Genomic DNA, 22,422 nt, shown 5'->3' with positions numbered 1-22,422 from the left:
GCCCCTATTAAGGGGGAACTTAGAAACCCTCCATTGGGATGCCCCTATTAAGGGGGAACTTAGAAACCCTCCTTTGGGATGCCCCTATTAAGGGGGAACTTAGAAACCCTCCTTTGGGATGCCCCTATTAAGGGGGAACTTAGAAACCCTCCATTGGGATGCCCCTATTAAGGGGGAACTTAGAAACCCTCCATTGGGATGCCCCTATTAAGGGGGAACTTAGAAACCCTCCATTGGGATGCCCCTATTAAGGGGGAACTTAGAAACCCTCCATTGGGATGCCCCTATTAAGGGGGAACTTAGAAACCCTCCTTTGGGATGCCCCTATTAAGGGGGAACTTAGAAACCCTCCATTGGGATGCCCCTATTAAGGGGGAACTTAGAAACCCTCCTTTGGGATGCCCCTATTAAGGGGGAACTTAGAAACCCTCCATTGGGACGCCCCTATTAAGGGGGAACTTAGAAACCCTCCTTTGGGATGCCCCTATTAAGGGGGAACTTAGAAACACCCTCCTTTGGGATGCCCCTATTAAGGGGGAACTTAGAAACCCTCCATTGGGATGCCCCTATTAAGGGGGAACTTAGAAACCCTCCTTTGGGATGCCCCTATTAAGGGGGAACTTAGAAACCCTCCTTTGGGATGCCCCTATTAAGGGGGAACTTAGAAACCCTCCTTTGGGATGCCCCTATTAAGGGGGAACTTAGAAACCCTCCTTTGGGATGCCCCTATTAAGGGGGAACTTAGAAACCCTCCATTGGGATGCCCCTATTAAGGGGGAACTTAGAAACCCTCCTTTGGGATGCCCCTATTAAGGGGGAACTTAGAAACCCTCCATTGGGATGCCCCTATTAAGGGGGAACTTAGAAACCCTCCTTTGGGATGCCCCTATTAAGGGGGAACTTAGAAACCCTCCATTGGGATGCCCCTATTAAGGGGGAACTTAGAAACCCTCCTTTGGGATGCCCCTATTAAGGGGGAACTTAGAAACCCTCCATTGGGATGCCCCTATTAAGGGGGAACTTAGAAACCCTCCTTTGGGATGCCCCTATTAAGGGGGAACTTAGAAACCCTCCATTGGGATGCCCCTATTAAGGGGGAACTTAGAAACCCTCCATTGGGATGCCCCTATTAAGGGGGAACTTAGAAACCCTCCATTGGGATGCCCCTATTAAGGGGGAACTTAGAAACCCTCCTTTGGGATGCCCCTATTAAGGGGGAACTTAGAAACCCTCCTTTGGGATGCCCCTATTAAGGGGGAACTTAGAAACCCTCCATTGGGATGCCCCTATTAAGGGGGAACTTAGAAACCCTCCATTGGGATGCCCCTATTAAGGGGGAACTTAGAAACCCTCCATTGGGATGCCCCTATTAAGGGGGAACTTAGAAACCCTCCATTGGGATGCCCCTATTAAGGGGGAACTTAGAAACCCTCCTTTGGGATGCCCCTATTAAGGGGGAACTTAGAAACCCTCCATTGGGATGCCCCTATTAAGGGGGAACTTAGAAACCCTCCTTTGGGATGCCCCTATTAAGGGGGAACTTAGAAACCCTCCATTGGGACGCCCCTATTAAGGGGGAACTTAGAAACCCTCCTTTGGGATGCCCCTATTAAGGGGGAACTTAGAAACACCCTCCTTTGGGATGCCCCTATTAAGGGGGAACTTAGAAACCCTCCTTTGGGATGCCCCTATTAAGGGGGAACTTAGAAACCCTCCATTGGGATGCCCCTATTAAGGGGGAACTTAGAAACCCTCCATTGGGATGCCCCTATTAAGGGGGAACTTAGAAACCCTCCATTGGGATGCCCCTATTAAGGGGGAACTTAGAAACCCTCCATTGGGATGCCCCTATTAAGGGGGAACTTAGAAACCCTCCTTTGGGATGCCCCTATTAAGGGGGAACTTAGAAACCCTCCATTGGGATGCCCCTATTAAGGGGGAACTTAGAAACCCTCCATTGGGATGCCCCTATTAAGGGGGAACTTAGAAACCCTCCTTTGGGATGCCCCTATTAAGGGGGAACTTAGAAACCCTCCATTGGGATGCCCCTATTAAGGGGGAACTTAGAAACCCTCCTTTGGGATGCCCCTATTAAGGGGGAACTTAGAAACCCTCCATTGGGATGCCCCTATTAAGGGGGAACTTAGAAACCCTCCTTTGGGATGCCCCTATTAAGGGGGAACTTAGAAACCCTCCATTGGGACGCCCCTATTAAGGGGGAACTTAGAAACCCTCCTTTGGGATGCCCCTATTAAGGGGGAACTTAGAAACCCTCCTTTGGGATGCCCCTATTAAGGGGGAACTTAGAAACCCTCCTTTGGGATGCCCCTATTAAGGGGGAACTTAGAAACCCTCCATTGGGATGCCCCTATTAAGGGGGAACTTAGAAACCCTCCATTGGGATGCCCCTATTAAGGGGGAACTTAGAAACCCTCCATTGGGATGCCCCTATTAAGGGGGAACTTAGAAACCCTCCTTTGGGATGCCCCTATTAAGGGGGAACTTAGAAACCCTCCATTGGGATGCCCCTATTAAGGGGGAACTTAGAAACCCTCCTTTGGGATGCCCCTATTAAGGGGGAACTTAGAAACCCTCCATTGGGACGCCCCTATTAAGGGGGAACTTAGAAACCCTCCTTTGGGATGCCCCTATTAAGGGGGAACTTAGAAACCCTCCTTTGGGATGCCCCTATTAAGGGGGAACTTAGAAACCCTCCTTTGGGATGCCCCTATTAAGGGGGAACTTAGAAACCCTCCATTGGGATGCCCCTATTAAGGGGGAACTTAGAAACCCTCCATTGGGATGCCCCTATTAAGGGGGAACTTAGAAACCCTCCATTGGGATGCCCCTATTAAGGGGGAACTTAGAAACCCTCCATTGGGATGCCCCTATTAAGGGGGAACTTAGAAACCCTCCTTTGGGATGCCCCTATTAAGGGGGAACTTAGAAACCCTCCATTGGGATGCCCCTATTAAGGGGGAACTTAGAAACCCTCCATTGGGATGCCCCTATTAAGGGGGAACTTAGAAACCCTCCTTTGGGATGCCCCTATTAAGGGGGAACTTAGAAACCCTCCATTGGGATGCCCCTATTAAGGGGGAACTTAGAAACCCTCCTTTGGGATGCCCCTATTAAGGGGGAACTTAGAAACCCTCCATTGGGATGCCCCTATTAAGGGGGAACTTAGAAACCCTCCATTGGGATGCCCCTATTAAGGGGGAACTTAGAAACCCTCCTTTGGGATGCCCCTATTAAGGGGGAACTTAGAAACCCTCCATTGGGATGCCCCTATTAAGGGGGAACTTAGAAACCCTCCTTTGGGATGCCCCTATTAAGGGGGAACTTAGAAACCCTCCATTGGGATGCCCCTATTAAGGGGGAACTTAGAAACCCTCCTTTGGGATGCCCCTATTAAGGGGGAACTTAGAAACCCTCCATTGGGACGCCCCTATTAAGGGGGAACTTAGAAACCCTCCTTTGGGATGCCCCTATTAAGGGGGAACTTAGAAACCCTCCTTTGGGATGCCCCTATTAAGGGGGAACTTAGAAACCCTCCTTTGGGATGCCCCTATTAAGGGGGAACTTAGAAACCCTCCATTGGGATGCCCCTATTAAGGGGGAACTTAGAAACCCTCCTTTGGGATGCCCCTATTAAGGGGGAACTTAGAAACCCTCCATTGGGATGCCCCTATTAAGGGGGAACTTAGAAACCCTCCATTGGGATGCCCCTATTAAGGGGGAACTTAGAAACCCTCCATTGGGATGCCCCTATTAAGGGGGAACTTAGAAACCCTCCTTTGGGATGCCCCTATTAAGGGGGAACTTAGAAACCCTCCTTTGGGATGCCCCTATTAAGGGGGAACTTAGAAACCCTCCATTGGGATGCCCCTATTAAGGGGGAACTTAGAAACCCTCCTTTGGGATGCCCCTATTAAGGGGGAACTTAGAAACCCTCCATTGGGATGCCCCTATTAAGGGGGAACTTAGAAACCCTCCATTGGGACGCCCCTATTAAGGGGGAACTTAGAAACCCTCCTTTGGGATGCCCCTATTAAGGGGGAACTTAGAAACCCTCCTTTGGGATGCCCCTATTAAGGGGGAACTTAGAAACCCTCCATTGGGATGCCCCTATTAAGGGGGAACTTTGATGTGAAATGAACAAGGGGAAATATTTTAACACTATGGCCAATACAGTAGAACAGGGACACCTTCGGGGCTCAAGAAAGTCACTTTCTTTTCTTATTATAATATAATTATCCCTTATAAGGGGATAGTATCTCCTTAATATAGTTTTTTTTTTAAAGGGTGTCCCCTGAACAGCGGTTCTATTGTACTTGTATTTTATATAATTGTTTTCTTCATGATCTTTGATTCTGAAAATTGTTTGGAAAGAATGGATGGAAAATGTCATTGGCCATAGTAAAATGCAGTGACTTAAGTGAGATATTTCCCTTAAATATTAAGTATTTCACTTAACTCAATAAATATTTCCTTTAAATTGTATTCACTTGTATAGGAGATTTTTTGGATTTTAAGGAAGTGTTTCCCTAATAGCCTAAAGGCCAATTTATAATAAAAATATAGAATCTATGTTATTCCTTATGACCATTTACACAACACGGAGCGGACGGGCGGTGTCCGCTCAAGATAGATACAGATTCTACATTGGACATGCTTTACACTTAACGTTACCGCTCGTCTGTGTAAATTGGCCTTAAGTGTGAATGGTGAATACGGCCACTGGTTCTTAACATTAAGCATTGCTTAAATCGTCTAAACACATGAGGCGAAACTTAGTAATTAAACAAAGCCTTTATTATTAAATGCAAATCTACTGTACCTATATATAAATTTAAATATTTGAATATAAATATACTATATACAGTTTAAACTGTGATTGTTGAGTTAAACCAGATTCAACAATTTTACAGATAAAGTGGTAAAATGTAACCATTTGAAAACTCAATGCAACTTTAACGTTGACTTGAAATTGTTAAAGTAATGTACTGTATTGATGGTTCCTATTATTATATGAGTGTACATTAAAGTGTTACATTTGTCATGCTTTTTCATTTTAAAGATGTATTGTCCTCCAAAAACATAAAAAATGAAGCTTAATTAAATCAGACTTTGAATATGTTATTTTGTATGTTACTTCCATAGAAAAAAAAATGGAAAAAATAATGTTTTCACTTATAAAATGACAAAATAAATGGTTAAATTCAACAAAAAACCCATTAGCTGGCAGCCAATTTGACCATTTTTTTGCTTTCAATTACAGTTTTTTCAGTTAAAATACATTTTTTTTAAATCCAAATTTTGGTCAAAGTGGATAACTATTAACATTAAAATGGCATATTCAACAAAAAAATGTTTAAGAATTTTTTTTCAAGTGGACAATACATCTTTAAGCATAAACTACTCTACAAGTCAACAACTTCCCAGATTAAATCCATTTGTAGGTGCAATTTATGGTTCAGCTAACATTTTGTTTAACTTCTAACAGCTGGTTTGTGATAAATAAATTCCTTTGTATTCAAACAATTACTCATCATCTTTGGTATTCATCATACATTTTTGACTAGAATTTTAGAAAACAAGTGATTTGAGAATGTTTATTGTTACAATTTAACTTTTTATAGGAGACTATTTTCACCATTCCTAGTGTAAAAGAAAAATATATTTTCTCTCAGAAGTGACAAGGGATATACATTGTAAAACTAAAAGGTTTTAAATTGTGTATAAAAAAATAAAAGTTGACATACAAAATAAACTTACTGTATACTGTTACTCATAACATTAAATAGGCCTACATCTTTTCATCCAATTTTTCTACAAAAAAACTAGTTTGTTGATATACATTTTTTAATCCCTTTACATAATGATAAATTCAGTTTATTGTGTAATTAGGAAAATTGTTTGTGTGCCTTCTTATAAAAAGTACTGTAATACAAATTTAACTAGCAAACATGGAAAAGACATAATCATATCAGAGATTAAGATGTAAGCTGTAATAACACACTATAGTAAAGCCCCTAGGCTCACTGATAGCATTTCAAGATGCCCTACATCTTATATTTTTTAAAAGGTTAACTTGTTTTGAAAGTAAATACAGTATAACAAATAAAAATTCAGACATAGAAAAATACATACATACAAATGTGTTTGAAAAATCTCTAGAAATGTTAAAAAAATTGCTAGTTTTGGATATTAACGTTTTTAATATTCAATGCAAATTCATGTCTATTGGGCCGCTTATTTATTTGTGAATGTACAATACAGTACCTGCATTTCAATACTTATAAAATCAATAAATTGCATTCAATTTCAATTAATTATGATAGGCACTTATATAGGCACTATGTATACATGTTAATAATAGTTTGTATACTAAAAACATAATATAAAAAGAAGAAAAACACTTTTAGTTTTACAAATTACTTTCATAATATTTCTTTTTATATCGTTTTCTCCTGGCATCATCTTCAAGATTCAAAGAGTTCCGCTGTAAAGCAATACCGTTTGTGTAGTTATTTTCCTCCACCTGTACGACAACGGGGTTGTCGTACGCAGGCGGCGAATTGTACGGTGGTGGCGTATTCCCAACTAGAGTTCTCTGATTATTACCCCTAGATGTTGGCTCGACTGTAATGATATCCATTGCATGAACATCGGAATCAATCTCAAATCTATCGACATCAAGTTGATCGGATGCCACTGCCGATGATGATGTTCCGTACTTGCGAAACCCTGTCAGTTCTACAGAGTTCCTATTATTTGATTCCGTACTTGTCATACGCTTGTATTCCAATTCCGTGTGCGCTGTAAGCGTCCCAAACATTTCTTCTTCGTCACGAGCATTATTTTTTCGTCTATGATTCATTAAAATTTCAGGCAAGATCTTGTCAATTGTACGTATTTGTTCTTTGGTCCTGTCCACAAGGAACCATAATATTAACACAACCAATGCAATTAAAATCCCAGTAACAGAAAGACATGCAAAAATCACATATTCCTGGTGCTTGTTGTGACCTGGTTCTTCTTTTGGGGGAGCGTTAGCCCTGGCGTTTGCTTGACCATCGACTAAAATTGTCCACAAGCAAAGTATAAGTAGCAAACTTCTTGTCTTTTTGAAATGCATATTTATCTTTGTACTATCACTATCCAAATCCACTTAAACTCTATAAAAAGTTGAAAATAACATAAATACATTTTTTTGAATCTATTCTAATTTCATCTAATTAGTAATTATTTACTGATAATTACTAATTATTTACTGATAATTACTAATTATTTACTGATAATTAATAATTATTTACTGATAATTAATAATTATTTACTGAAGTTTTAGTTATAGAATTCTCACTTGGACCAAATTTATTAAATGTGCTTCAGTGAATGATTTCGTCAAAACAAAACTTCTCACTCAAAGCCAATAAACTTCTACATTGAACAAACTAATTCTCTCATAATATTAATTCATCTTGAAGTAAAAAATGCAGTAACTGCAGTACAATGATTTTGACATGTATGCAAATATTATTTCTTCATCGTTTTTTCCTAAATTAGAGGCAAAACCAATGTTAGAGATTAAAACCAAGCTTTTTGGTTTAGCAATAATTTTTTAACCAAAATTCATGAATACTTGTTTAACGTTCTAGTACTTCCTTCTCAAACATGTTTTTCCTTTACATTATATTTAACAAATACTTCAACTTTAGGAAATAATATTTTCGATTACAGGAAATTGTAAGGCAGTGCCACCACAGCAAGAATAGTAAACAAAAAGTATTATGGTAGTTCATGTTTGTTTGATAGAATAACTTAGTTTAGTATAAACTTGTTTGTTAAGTACTGTATTGAGGAAATCATTTAAAATCACTAAAGTTACAGAATTACACTTATCAAACTATCGCATTGCATACATATACATTCAAATAGTTTGAAAGAAACTTATTTTTAGGCCGAGATGATGATTTTATAACGGCGAACAGCCACTTTGAGATGCCAATCCGGGGCACGGAATGAGGCCAACTTTTAAGTTCATCTCCTCTTACTTTCACCGCGCCCAGTCCATTCATCTTTCTGGTCTCATTGATTTAAATAAACAACATTATTTAACGCCAACAATGTTACTTTATTCTACATATAGAAAGAGGTATTAGAGACTTACAATACTATTCATCTGAAATTATCCTGACTTTTGACGCCAAATGTGTGTAAAGTTTTTCTCCTCGGGTGATCACGCTGTCAACTGACTGGTAGTACATTCCGATCTCAATCTAAACATCGTTGTGGTGTGCGTTGAAGCGTGACTGGTTTATATTGTGCTTTTCACTTTTAGATCCAATTTCGTGGGCTTTTGGTGTCATTATACATGTCAGGTAAAATTTATAAGTCAAGTGAAGTAAATTCTTGATGTTTATTCATGCGTCCGCTTTTTGTTCATTTATATATACACGCTAATAACATTGCAAATCATTTTTGGTAGTAAATTAACATGTTGCACAACATTTTTTATTCAGAGTATCTCCCGTACCGCTAATGTATTTCTCCGGATTTTGTTGGATAAAAAAAATACCTGATATACAGTATATATCAGGGAGTTATATTCTACTACTTTTTATTATTTATTTATTTATTTCGGTATTAAAAAACATATATTATACAAAAAGCAGCAGAAGCTGAAAGTATTGCATTTACATAAAAACTGTATAAAAAGTACACAAAAACATCAAAACATTAACATAGAAAAATATCAATAGGCATTATAGTAATACAAATTTATAAAAAAAAATAATCAAACACGAAAAAGTCATACAAAAACAAAGGGAAAATTAACCACAGCAAAAAGTTATTAACATTCATAAATTGAGAGTACCTATTGCACATGAGACAAAAAAAGTAAAATTAGATCAAGTACATGCTAGTTAATATGATGCTTATTTAAAATCTGGACCAACGTGGGTATAGGGGACTTTCTATATCTCTCTTAAATTTTCTAAATTTCAAGAAATGATAGATCTCAAAGTTCTCAAGGGTTTGTAATACGGGAAGCATATCTCTGAATTCATCAGATTTCAGCAAACTATTGCCAAAAGCAAGATATATAGATACATAAAAGAGAATAATAGGTCCGTACGTAAGATGTGTTAGTATTATCAATTCCTGCATTGTTTGTTTATTAAGTGAATAATGCCAGTTGGCACGCGCATTTTCCAAGACTAATTATTAATTCTAGATTTTAAAAGCGCCCTCTATAGCTTTGTGTATTTTCCGAATAAAATAGTGCCCTCTATAGTTTTGACATGGTATAATCGTAATCGATGTCATTTTACCAAGTTGGAAGTTTGGTGTTTATTATCAAATCAATGTGAAATAAATGTCATAAGATTGATCATACTTGTTCAATTTACAGATGTTGATGTAAAAATTATATTAAAAAAAGAATTTAAAATTTTATTGGAGGAATCCTCCACCATGAATCAATAGTTTTGGGACCAACCCTACATTATAATGGAATAGTCTAAGATTATTGATGCGCAATCGACACAAAACCACCGCGAGACAACAACATGACCGCCGCCGCGGGAGAATAGCGCGCGAGTTGTCAGAAAAAGGTACAATAAATAAAGTTAGTTTGGTGTCAATTCAAAAGGAATAGGCCTACCTAGAGCCTCAGAAGCCTGCTTAGCTACTTTACTAGGCTTAGGTTAGGCTTAAGCCTGCTCTGTGGCAAACTGTAGTCTAATAAGTCTACTACTAGACATCATATAGCCATAGTAAGCCTAGTCTAGGCCTATTTATTTATTATTAGGCCTAAAAAGAGAGGCTGCTGGGTGCCCGTGCCCTACTGTGTACTGTCTAGCCTAACTAAGTAGCCTATAGGCTAGGCCTAGAACTTGGCCCCTAGCTAGGCTAATAAAGTAGAGGTTGGTTTGTTAGGTGGTGGATATGTTACACTGTAAAGTAGAGCCCAGTCTGTTTGTGCAATTTGAAATCGCTGGAATTAATTATTTAAGACTTCATTCACAATCACAGCAACTCTCATCATCACCTCCACACAGTTGGTGAATGTTTTTAAATTTGGTTAAGCGCGGGAAATTGAGGTGCGAATGTATAAACGGCGCGAATGTATTAACGGCGCGAATATATTAACGGCAAAATCTTTGTACGCCGCAATACTGTATCTTTGTATGCTTCAATTTGACATTGATTATGCAAGGATATTCATTGCGGACAGTCTTCTGCAATTTCAAAATGCACTGCGCAATTATATTGTGCAAGAAATGCTGTGTAATTTGAACACAACAAAGTAACCAGGAAGGTAAACATAAAGCCACATAAATAAATAATAAATACACTCAGGCCGATAGCACTATTTTGGTTGTGGTGACTTTTAAAAAGTGTGATTATTTGAGAAGTGACTTAATTTCATCAGAGGCCTATTAATATTACACTACAGTGCTACTGCTGACTGTATATCTTGTTATTTAATTGCATACAAATTTTACTTTTCATAGCAATGTATGTTACTATATTATTGAGACTGAGTGATGTTAAAGTGAGTAAATCACAGTAGTTTTACAGTACCTGTATTGCAGCCAAACTGTCACCATGCTTTTTTTACCAGCTGATGTTGCCAGACTGGTGTTAGGTATGTACATTCAATAATAATAATTTTATACTGCACTTTTTTGTAAAATTTCCAATGCAAACGACTCAAATAACTTTCTCTACAACCATAGTTTAGTTAGGTAAAACAGCAAAATCTACTTCGGGAGACCCGTACCATAAACTTGACTTGAAAAGTTTGACCTAGAAATTAATTGAATAACTAACAAAAAAAAGTATAGAAGTGTGCAGATGTCAATCAAATTTGAAGACTGACCAATCATAGGACACAGAAATATGCCTTCTAGTTCCGTATAAAAATCAAAATTCCTCATGATTTTAATGATAGTCAAGCGTAATCTTGTTTAGTGAGGTTTATTTAAATCATACGAATTAAAATTATTTTTCTGAAAAAGTGTTGCAAATGCTAATTGAGTGTATTCTTTTTCGCAACAAGAAGACAAATTTCATACTGTACTATTTTGGTTTATATGACAATAAAAGATCTGTATCTGTAGGGTAGCTTTGAAACAAAACAGTGGAGAAGTGCAGGTTATTTATTGTTTATCTTTTGCAGACTATCTGGGAAGTGAAGGCTATGAAAAGTCTTGTGAAACATTTTTACTAGAATGTAATCATGTGGCAGCCATTTCTGATTACATTCACCAGAATGGTGCAGATATTAAAGATATTTTGGTAAGAATAAAACGATGGTAAAGTAAGGTTTACGGTACACCATGCAATTCCAGGGGGTTTTCAAATGTATCTACATTTGGTTATTCCAATATTCTATCAGTACCTGATGATGACCTATGGTCGAAAGTACTAGTATAATAAATATTTTATTTTGAGGCAGAAACAAGAAATTTGTCTGTTTTATTTTTATACATTTGGTTATCCAGAGATCCCAAGTTACAAAAAAAATTCTGTATATATATATATAATTTTTTTTTGTCACATAAATTTTAATGGTGTAGACTGACAGAGCTTAAGTCACTGATTTCATTGTGTTAATAATAAGTATTTTATTATATTGCAGCCTCTAGCAGACAAGAGCCTAACTACTGTACTGCATGAATATTCAGTTAACAAATTAGCCTGTGAGTATTCTCAGAGTTGATCAAATTAGGTTTAAATTACATTAAAAATGTTTTTAAAGAAATACATTTTAAAAACTAGTCTTTTTTCTTTATCAACTGACTTGAGTGAAATATGAGATCTCAATGTAACGGCCAATGTTGATTATTTTGAGTTTTAACGAGATAGTTTTAATACCACTACACTGCAACATCATCATTGTCTTAAACCACCACTATTGGACCTTTGCTATAAACAAACTTTGCCATTGAAATCCTAACAGTGTTCAAAATATTATAGTACAACTATATGTTTCTGTGAATTTACAGTATCTTATGTGCAGGGCAGGTATATTTTTAGCTAAAGCTCATTTTACACAGGTCGAATAGGGTGTCATCTTAGTAAACTTGGTTGAAACTAAAGAAGAAACTCAGGTTGTGATTGACGTGTGAGACATTGTGTGATGTCATTTTTTTTTTTTTTTAAATCCACTGTTATAATGTGTATGCTTCTTGTGTTTTTAACTTTAGTAAAAAGAAAGAAGAAACAACAAAAAAATAAACAGGACATTTTAGAATTACATAATGAAAGGTAAGTTATTTAGAATAATGTATTTATGTTCTGTTCCCCATCAAACTTTGTACAAAAGACTTAGTTCTAAAGTCATAAGCTGTTTTAGGAGGTTTAATGACTAAATCTTACATGGTTGTTCTAACACTCTTAAGCTACTACTACTACCCGAATTCGGTCCGGCGCCCTGATAACAATATTGTGAGTGTTGACCATGGTTATTAGTTGTCAAGTGAGGTCATTCATGCTGACTGTTGATTGGTCAAAAGAAAACAATCATATGATTCTGGAAACAAATGACTTTTTGATTAATCCCTCCAAATTCAAAGTCTGAATCAGGTACAGATTCAAATCGTACAAATTTGGTGTAAACAATCCTATTCTTTAAAACTGAACCCTATTCTTTACCACTGAACCCATTTTCCAGGACACCGGACCGAATCCAGATGAAATGTGAAAGCAGCTTTATTGCAATTTATTTCTGGTTATAACAAATTAACTGTTCATTTGTTTTGTTCTTTTACCTAGTGAGATTAATTCTGAAGCGTTCCTAAAACCTTTTCAAGGAAGAAATCAATGTAAGATATTGTCTTTAAAGCTCTGTCCACACTATCAAACTAGTTTGAAAAAAGTGTCATGTGCCCAAATATGGTAATGATATGATATCATCGTGTCCATATGGGCACATTTTTTTGTCACATAAAGTTTGATAGTGTGGACAGAGCTTAACCAGATCTGGAAAATGTTTCTAAGCTTACATGTGTGCTATCCAAACCTTTTATATATGTACAAATCAAATAAGAGTTGGACTTTTTCAGGAAAATGTCTGCTTCATTTGTTTTGTGGCATAGTTTTAAAATACTTTTTACTTTGTGTTTAATCAGCTTTACACTTATTCAAAAAAATGATATCAATCTGATTGTGAATATAGTTTTAGTTAGACATAGGTTAAGTTACAGTTACAGTAAAAAGTTGTTGTTTTTGTGAATTTATTTTTTCATACAGGCTTTGCTATGAAAAAACTTCAATTGCTTCGCCTGCAACAAGAGAAGGATGCTAAAGCTGCAAGGTTAAAAAAACGAAACTCTGTTGTACCTTTGACGATTACATACTCTGACATTCCACCAGGCGCTGTAATCATTGACCCACCTGAAACAGCCAGCCATTCGGGTCAGAGGTCAAACAATGTATCTAGGAATTTACAATCACAAACTGGTAAATTGTAATTCATTGCTTGTATTTTAAAATTCAATCAGCCAAGTATGCCTTCATCTTGGAATAAATCATTAAATTATTAAAACTTTATCATTTGATCTTTTACATAAGAAAATTAAATGTGATGACGTTGAACTTTTTGATTCATTTATTATGGATACAGCCCTACAAAATGTATAATAGGAACATAATACACACACCAAAAGTCTGTAAATGTAAACCATCAGTATTTATGGTATTTATTCCTTGTTTAGCTACTACACGACTGCCATCCGGAGGCTTGCCTGTTGTGCCATCAAATGTTGACAGAATTGTGGTAGATCCTGCACATTTTTGTAATGCTCGACAGTATATTACAAGTGAGAGTGTATCTAGCAGTGATACTTTGGATCCGGTAGGAGGTCAGAAGTCCGGAGCAGTAACCAATCATAATATTCATTTAGCAAATGATCAAAGTTCAGTATTATTAACCAATCAGAACAGTCATCTATCAGCCAATCAACTGCCTGAGCAGACAGCCAATCAATTTGGTGATCTGGAAACCAGTTGTATACAATCATCTAATCAATATACAAATGAAGTACAAGAAATGGATTACATTAGTGCTTCCCCACCCATTCAAGCTTCTCCAGAAAAACTATGTGAGTTTTATTATGACAACTACAAGTAATAACAAGTTGAAGGTTCTATATAATTTATTTAAAGAATATTTTAATTGTTTCAATGAAATAATACACTTATAAATCTGCTGCAGAGGTTTTTTTACTCATTGCGGAATTGTTTTTATTGTCGTTTTACTTTTGTTTTTTTTCTCACGCTACATCAATTCATTCTTTGTTTTGGAATTACAGTACAATTTAAAAAAAAGAAAATTATGAAAATTATCACCATTTGCTATTTGATACAAAGTATGATGAGTCTTGTGACCATGTTAATAGTAACAGAATTGTTGATGAAAAGAATGAAACATGAAAACATACCCTCACAATAGAATTAGTTTGTGTACACTAAAGCTTGGTTCCCACACAACAAGAAAGACGTAAGTGCAACGCAGGTAATTTGACCAATCACAAGCGATGGATTATTCAAACCTTGCGTTGCGTCTTAGTGGGAACCAAAATAAGTTTTTGTTGTGAAATCACTTGGTAGAGTGTTACTAAATCTGATTGTATAATTTTTATTAAATCAGTTGAATCTAACCAGAAGAATACAGACACAGTCATTGGCAGCCAAACAGATAAAGATAAAAAGTGAGTAAAACTCAACCAATTTACCTAGGTGAAATTTAATAATTACATTAGAGAATTAGAACAAGCAAATCATCATGTAAGGCTTGGGTTTGATACTCAGCCTTTGTTTCGTGCCTTAGTCTCATTAAATTGTATGAAGAACATTGGGTCTATATACACAAGCCCGTAGCCAGGATTTGTTACAGGGGTAGTGGGGGTTCAACTAAAAGTGCAAGAACTAGTCATCAGCAAGGCTAGTTTAGGCCTCTTTGCCATCACATCTGTCCATGGGCTTTGCATACACATTCACAAATTAGACCTTAAACACTAACCCTGTATTTCCTCCTTTTTAAGGACCATAGTATACCTCATTATCATTACATTTTTAGTAAGGATACAAACATGAAGACTGGAGAGGATGGCACGAGCATCAGCCTTGGAGAGGATGATCTCAAAGAATTTCCAATGCTGCTTGAAAAGTTGCTTAGTGACTCCTACCTACAACAAAAACTGGCAGAAAACATTAACAAAGCTCTTCCAAGGTTTGTAAACAATTTTGATTTGTGATTAAGATATATTATAGATATATGATTATATTAGGTATTTAAACTTATTCAAGCTTGAGGCCTCTGTGACGCTTTGTCAGATAGAGGTCGCAGGGTGTAGTCCTAATTGGACAGGTGTGGACGAATACTTTCCAACATCTTTTTACCTGCCTATTATCATGAAGCTTCCACCAGATGTTACTCATTTGTCTGTCCATAACAAGGGAGGCTAAGATGGACCAGTACACTGGGGTAATCCCCGACTCTACCAAATGAGGATATTACTATTTATTTACTTTTGTTAAACTTTACTCATATAGTGAGAACAACCAGCCAACGATTTCAACTCCTATCAAACCACTGGACCCGCCAGAAGTAGAAAGTCGGAAAGTGTTTACAGACAGCTTCTTGGATGCTCACCTTTCTGAGGACACCATTCAAGATATTGTAAACATGACGACAGTTGACCCAGCATTTGAAGGCTTGTTTAATTTATTCAACGTCAGTAAGCAAGAGTTTTTGCAAGAACACCTAAATCAAAGAGAAAAGTCACTTACAGATGGTAATTTTATGAATTTTATTGTTTTAATTTTTTTAATTTTATACGCATCCAACAGCAAGCAACTCACCAATTACAAGGTGGATAAACTATTTTATAATGTATTATGCTTATAAATAAATAATGTATTAATATAAATTAAGTCTTATTTGAGGCTTAGGGAGTGGAGTTGAAATAGAACTTGGGATTGGAAAGCAAGCACATTAACCACCAAGCTACAAATCCACTTTAAAAAAATAAAAATACACATTTGTATAGAAAAGTTAACAATAATTTTGAAAAACAGTTTTCTTTACACTTTGTGTCGCGCATCCAGGTTAGCTATTTAAGAAAGAAACTCAGGAAAATCATGCTTCTCTTTTCTAAACTTTTCTTTCCTTTGAGTGCAGACAAGTAAACTACCATGTTTTATCTTTCAAGACCAGTTCCATAAAAAAGACAGTCTCCAAATTGATATGTATTATTTATTTTATTAGCTTTTGTATTTTTTTTTCCTTTGCACAGATAATGTTTCTGCTTCAAATGAAATGAATAACACACAGCATTTGTCGCCTACAAAATCATTTTTATTTAATGAATGCAGTAATTCAGCATTGATACCCAACTCGCCAGAGAAACCCGTCAGTGAATTGTTAGATAATCCCTCTACTAGTGGTGTTCTAGATAAGCCCAGCGCTAGTGGCTTGCTAGATAAACTCCCCACTAGTGGTTTTCTAGATAAGCCTACCACTAGTGGCTTGCTAGATGAGCCCATCAGAAGTGGCCTGTTAGATAAGCCCACCACTAGTGGCTTGCTAGATAAGCCTACGAATAGTGGCATGCCAGATAAGCCCACCACTAGTGGCTTATTGGATAAACCACTGGAAGAATCCAGCGATGTACCCGACAATTCAGGACGTAGGCGAAAATCACGCAAGCCATCTAAAAAAGATGTTTTAGGTAAAATAAATTTGTTTTTGTTACTATTTTTTCATGTTGTAATGTTTGATATCAACTTTATTTTTGCCTGTTCAAGCAATTTCTGGTGCTAGTGAAAAATTATTTAGTCTATTGGTTGTTGATCAATCTATACTTAGACTCACACCTATTCAAAACACATTTTGTACTATCCATGGCACATACACTGCATTGTATATATGCTTAAAAGTGTAATTTAGGTTTGTTTATACCCCAAAAATGTTTTTAATCAATAATTTTTTTTAAATCAAAATAAATGTTTTGTTTATATATTTATTTATATTTTGTCTTAATAAATATTAATAAAAAAAACATTATACACATTACATACAAATATTTTCTTTTCTTAGAACCATCGAGTATTGTGATGATGTCAACGGGTACACCAAAGAAACAGGAAACATGTGCTCGAACCTCACCATTTACTGCTAGAAAAACTAACAGTGTTGTACCTAAAGTATCAGATTCTGAAGAATGCAAGAAGAAATTAAAAACAAAAGAGAATTCACCAATTGACTCAAATTGTTATGAAAATATAAATGCGAATTCTGAAGAAAGGACTAATTCCAATCAAACATCAATGTTGGATATTCCTCATTTAAATGAAAAACATATTTCAAGAAATGTAAAACTAAAAAAATTATCTCAAGAAAACGTTGAACTATCAGAAAGGTGTTTATCTTCTAAAAACAACAAAACACAAGGCATGAACTCACAGTCAAGTACAGAAACCACTGTTCAGGCAACAATAACTGAACATGATCATAAACTCAAAGGTTTGAAAGACAAAGTAGAAAGAAACAAATCAAGTAGTTCTTTAAAATGTTTTGAAACATTTCCAGAATTTAGCCCAATAAATGAGAAGAACAGTATTTACAACCAGCAGGGCAAGAGATGTACAACAACTATTTCGAGGTCTGTTTGCAGAGATCTTTATTGCAATAACTCAAAATCGGACAATGAATCTGCTTCAAGAAATGAAGATGAAGGAAGAACAACTTCCAATGATCTTCCTTCAGAGGTAAAAGAAAGTACAACATCAGTGTCTTTTGCAGCTAGTATTCTTGCATGTGCTATGCAAGAATCTAGATCTCCAGTAAAACTAAACCAGATTTCGAAAACAAGGCCATCTCCAAAGAAAAAAGTTGCGGTGAAAGAAAATACAACACCAAGTCAAGAAAACAATGAACCTGAACTTAGTTGTTACACAGATGTATCTTCCACTAGTGGTTTTGAACATAAACCATCTGAGGTGGAAACAGCAACAGGATCTATTCAATCCACTGGATGTAATAATCGACTAAAACCATCAGATGTTTCAGCAGAACTAGTTCAAACAGACAGTTGTGATTGTAAGGTCTTGGGAGTGACAGCAGAAACTGAACAAGTTCAGTCTGAACCATGTCATGGTTTAAACAAAGCGTCTGCAGAAATTGTACCAGAAATTGTGCCAGTTGATTCAAGTGGTTGTCATTTTGAAGTTCCAGTAACAGAAACTCAATCCGATCAATGTCATGATTTAAGACCATTAGAGTTATCGGCAGAAATAATACCAGTTCAGTCAGAAGCTAGTTATTATGAAGTCTCAGAAGTTGCTGCAGAAACTGACCATGCTCAGTTAGACCCAGCTCAATTTAATTATAAATTAAAACCATCAGAAATGTCAGCCCAATCAGGTAGTTACTATGAAGTTGCAGATACTGAACAAGCACAGATAGGTCAATGTAATAATTTGTCGGCAGCAGTTGAGCCAAGTATATCATTGGCGCCCATAATTAACATTTCTCACAAGTCTGAACCGCAAATTGTGTACAGCTGTCCTGTAGAAGTTGTGAATACACATAATTCTGTTATTCGTCCAAAGAGCTCTGCAGATAACCCAACACCTTGTACAAAGTCTCTAACTTCGATGAACTATCGGAAAAGGTGGCAACAGCAGGCTTCCACACATTTTAAACAAAGGCCTATATTACCTGCTGGTTCGCAATTAAATTCAGTTAACCAGGTAATCAATATTCCTTGTCTTATCGATCCAATTTTGATTGGTCCATCTGAACAAGCATCAGCACCAATTCCTATCTCATACATTCCGCATAATGGAGATAGCAGCAGTCTTGATGATTCTAATATTTTCTCCAAGATTTCAAATTTTTCTATTATACCGTTCAGCCAAAATGAGTCATCTTTTACTATCCAGAATGTAGCATCTAATCCTACTAAAATAGGGGTAAATGTATCAAATTTGGAGTATGGAAGCAGTAATGCATCTAACATCATCTCGTCCGTAGCAAGTAAATCAGAATTGTTCACTGCATTGAGAGTAAAAGAAAATGATGCCTTGTCTACCAAACTGAACAAACCAGTAAAAAAATCAAACCGTGGTAAGCGCAGAATAAGACCGATTCCTGTGAGCTCTGAAAAATATCCCCATAATTCTGCATTTATGTCCGCTGTGGAGAAACCAGTTGTAGAAAACAAGAATACTAATAAACTGCAAACTATTGATCTTATGGATCTGCATGCCATACAAACGGCAAGTTCTCAAGAATGTATAAACATAATTCAGACACCAGTTAAGGTAGTGGTAAGAAGAACGTTAGATGGCATTACGTCTTTGCAAGAGGTGAACGCTGATACTTCACAATCACCTGTGGCTTCGGAGTCTTCTCCAAATGTTAGTCAAGGTAGTGCAAGTAAAGGTCGAGTAAGGTTGCGGAAACAAGATTTATCTAGCCACTCTCATATTCGAATTCTTGATTTTGAGGATAATGATCCTACATTCGATGACAAAGTTAAAGTAACTAAAGGGCGAAAAACAAAAAGAAAAGTGAACACAAAGAAACAAGTTTCAAATAAGACTAATAAAAATTCTCCAGCTGAAGAGAAAAGTATTGTCATAAACAATAATGAGGAAATAAAGACAAATACACCAACAAAATTGCGTGAAGATTTGCCTTTTAAAAAAAGACCATTGCCAGATAGTACAAGTGATTTATGTGAAACAACAATTGAGAAAAGTCCTTTCAAAAGTCCTAAGTTAAAACAAAGTGTAAGAAGATCACCCAGAAAGAAGGCATCACCAACTGAAAAGCCAAAATCGCCCGGAAGAAAATTGAAACCGGAAGAGAAAAAGACTAACAAGTCTCCAAGAAAACGGTATAATAAAAAGACTGCGTGTCAAGCTGTGGTAGGTTCTCCAGCTAAAAACAAAAAGAAACCGCATGTCTCTCCTGCTAACAAGAAACTTAAAGATTCTCCTGTTCAAAAGGGAAGGAAATTAAAAAGCTCACTTAAGCAGACTGAAAGTGCACCACCAGAGATGAAACATGTGTCATTTGGGGAAGTTGACTGTATCACTTTGAACTCACCAGATGTTAGTCATAATATTGACCAAGAGGTCAACGAAGCAGCTCAACTGCTGATGGACATGGCGTCGTCATCCCCAAGTAAATTTCTGCAGGAGAAAAATGAGCAGCTGTATACCACTGCTCTTCACAAACCAAAGACACCTGGTGAGACACTTGGATTAATATCATCTAGATTAACACCTGCAGTACCTATGATATCTAATGTGACACCTGGAATAGAAACAGAAGGGATAAAAAAAAGTCCAAGGAAACAGAAAATAAATGAAGAATGTGTTGGACAAAAGAGGAAAAGAAACTCAAAGACTGAAAAGGTACAGTAAAAACCGTCAATTGCGTTGCTTTTTTTTGAGATGGGCTTCTTTTATGGTATTATATCATTTATTTTGCTTTATTGTAAACAAAAAACATACATGAAAACAGAACAAAGTAAATCAATGAGGCAGGATTACCTAAATGTTATGACAAAAATAACAGTAGAGAGGTTCTCCACTTAGAAATACTTCTAAATACCAACACCTCTTTTAGATCTTATTCAATAACAAATATTACTTTTTTATACACAGAAATCAACTAAGAAGAGGAAAGGATTTCCAAAGAATATGGATGTTGATAAGTTTTTGTCACGCTTGAAATACTGTGACTGAAAAGATTGTCGATGGAAGATGTATATCAAATCTTATACTTGCTTTTAACTGGTTTAATAGCAGATAATCCAACCAAGGCAATCTAACAACAGGATGCTGAGCTCCGGAGATCAAAGGGTTTGTCTGTGGCTGCAAAACAATCAGTTCCTTAAGACAATATGTACATAGTACTATTGGTATTTGTCGCAGCCAGACAAAAGATCAAAGGACTGGTATGAGTTCCTATCTTGGCAAGGCGAGCTCAGTGTCCTGTTGTTAGATTGCCTTGCTCCAACAAGCATTTGGATCCTGGGTTCTCAAAAGGGTTAGCTTGCAGGCCAGATCCGTGGAAGCCTGCAAGTGGTGGAGAGGGTGGGGGTACAGTTCAAAATTGTTGAGAACTACTGATTTAAATACTAGTTGTTTAGTTATACCAAATTTGAAGAGAATATTTTTTCTGCTTATAGACATTATGAATGATGTGTTTTATATCAGAAATCTTTTTTTTTGCCAGAGTTTGTGTTGTTCAAAATTTTATATTATAAATAAAGATATTATTTTATAAAGCGAATATGTTGTTCATATAATTTATTTTTATTTGTGGAAGGCTCATCGGATAATTTTTTAAATTTTTGTTTATGACTTGCTCAACTCTACAACAATAGATTATTTGAAAACTGTCAGCATTTGTAAAAAGATACATTCATATAATATTTTCTGCAAAATGTGTACCAAAATGATATTCTGGTAAAAATGGTACTAATGAATTATAATAGTTAATTTAGATAGCTTTATATAGTACCAGTGCACCGAAGCCATCTTATTCTGACATGTTACCAATTGGATCGGTTTCACTCATTGACATTTGGTCATTTGCATACTTGGCAGGTGTAGCTTTTCCTTTGTTGAGTAATCCCTTGTACATGTGTACAGCCTTGGCTACCCCTAAATTGGCCAACAAACACACCGGTGAGCACACCATACAGAACACCTGACACCCCGATGTCTGGAGTTTGCTAGGCTACAGTATGTGAAAGGGCTACTAGTGTAAAAAAAATAGTGTGCTCCTTGCACACAATAGTACAAGCAGATTTAGATGGGAGCCATAGAAATATACACTGTATAGTATATCTGAGGGAAGCTTATAACTTAAATGGTAGCTCCAGGCATAACATTTCTACTGTCTATTATAAATCCTTGCAACAGCATTGATAACTCCACTTTTGTCATGGGTAAGTGGAGTTTTCAATGCTGTTGCAAAAGGTTTATATCTTACAATGAACAATAACAATTTCAAACCTGTAACTATTCTTTAATGGTATGTTAAACCTTTCATTTCATTACTTTGTTGACCTATAGTTTGTTGTTTGTACTGTATTATAACTTCAGTAGAAAATAGTGTATATTTAATTTTTCAAAACTGTATAGAAATTTTAAATAAAAGGAACTTGACAAGGTTAAAAGTTATTTGTCTCTACAGCTTTTAGTAAAACTTTGAAACTTGTTTCCCACTAGGGACGTATTTGACCAATCATAACACTACAATTAATGAATGTTGTGTGCTAGTGGGAACCAAGCTTTACCCTTTGAATGCCATGCTAGTGATCTGGAGGTCGTGGGTTTGAGTCCCACCCAAAAGTATTCTCAAATGTTCTTTTTAGTACA

At 36.4% G+C, this 22,422-nt stretch overlaps 2 protein-coding genes across 2 annotated transcripts; one reads left to right on the top strand and one right to left on the bottom strand.

Annotated features, from left to right (window-relative positions):
* Positions 1-4,509: 4,509 nt before the first annotated feature.
* LOC144847772 (uncharacterized) lies at positions 4,510-8,359 on the bottom strand. The gene is made up of 2 exons (XM_078704286.1): positions 8,174-8,359; positions 4,510-7,181 (listed from the first exon to the last, which is right to left on the bottom strand). Exon 2 carries the CDS (start codon positions 7,139-7,141, stop codon positions 6,431-6,433), a length of 711 nt encoding a protein of 236 aa, XP_078560412.1. The 5' UTR covers positions 7,142-7,181; positions 8,174-8,359; the 3' UTR covers positions 4,510-6,430.
* A 1,193-nt stretch (positions 8,360-9,552) lies between these two features.
* LOC144848111 (uncharacterized) lies at positions 9,553-22,219 on the top strand. The gene is made up of 14 exons (XM_078704802.1): positions 9,553-9,620; positions 10,524-10,657; positions 11,192-11,310; positions 11,654-11,714; positions 12,222-12,282; positions 12,790-12,839; positions 13,267-13,476; positions 13,731-14,117; positions 14,666-14,726; positions 15,095-15,247; positions 15,571-15,812; positions 16,314-16,748; positions 17,117-20,445; positions 20,698-22,219. The coding sequence occupies exons 2-14, from the start codon at positions 10,618-10,620 to the stop codon at positions 20,776-20,778; spliced, it is 5,229 nt and encodes a 1,742-aa protein (XP_078560928.1). The 5' UTR covers positions 9,553-9,620; positions 10,524-10,617; the 3' UTR covers positions 20,779-22,219.
* Positions 22,220-22,422: the final 203 nt, after the last annotated feature.

The sequence above is a fragment of the Antedon bifida genome, chromosome 7, assembly GCF_963402885.1.
Source record: "Antedon bifida chromosome 7, ecAntBifi1.1, whole genome shotgun sequence".
Lineage (NCBI taxonomy): Eukaryota > Metazoa > Echinodermata > Crinoidea > Comatulida > Antedonidae > Antedon > Antedon bifida.
Note: the sequence above shows the minus strand (reverse complement) of the source record. Positions and strands in the feature narration are given on the sequence as shown.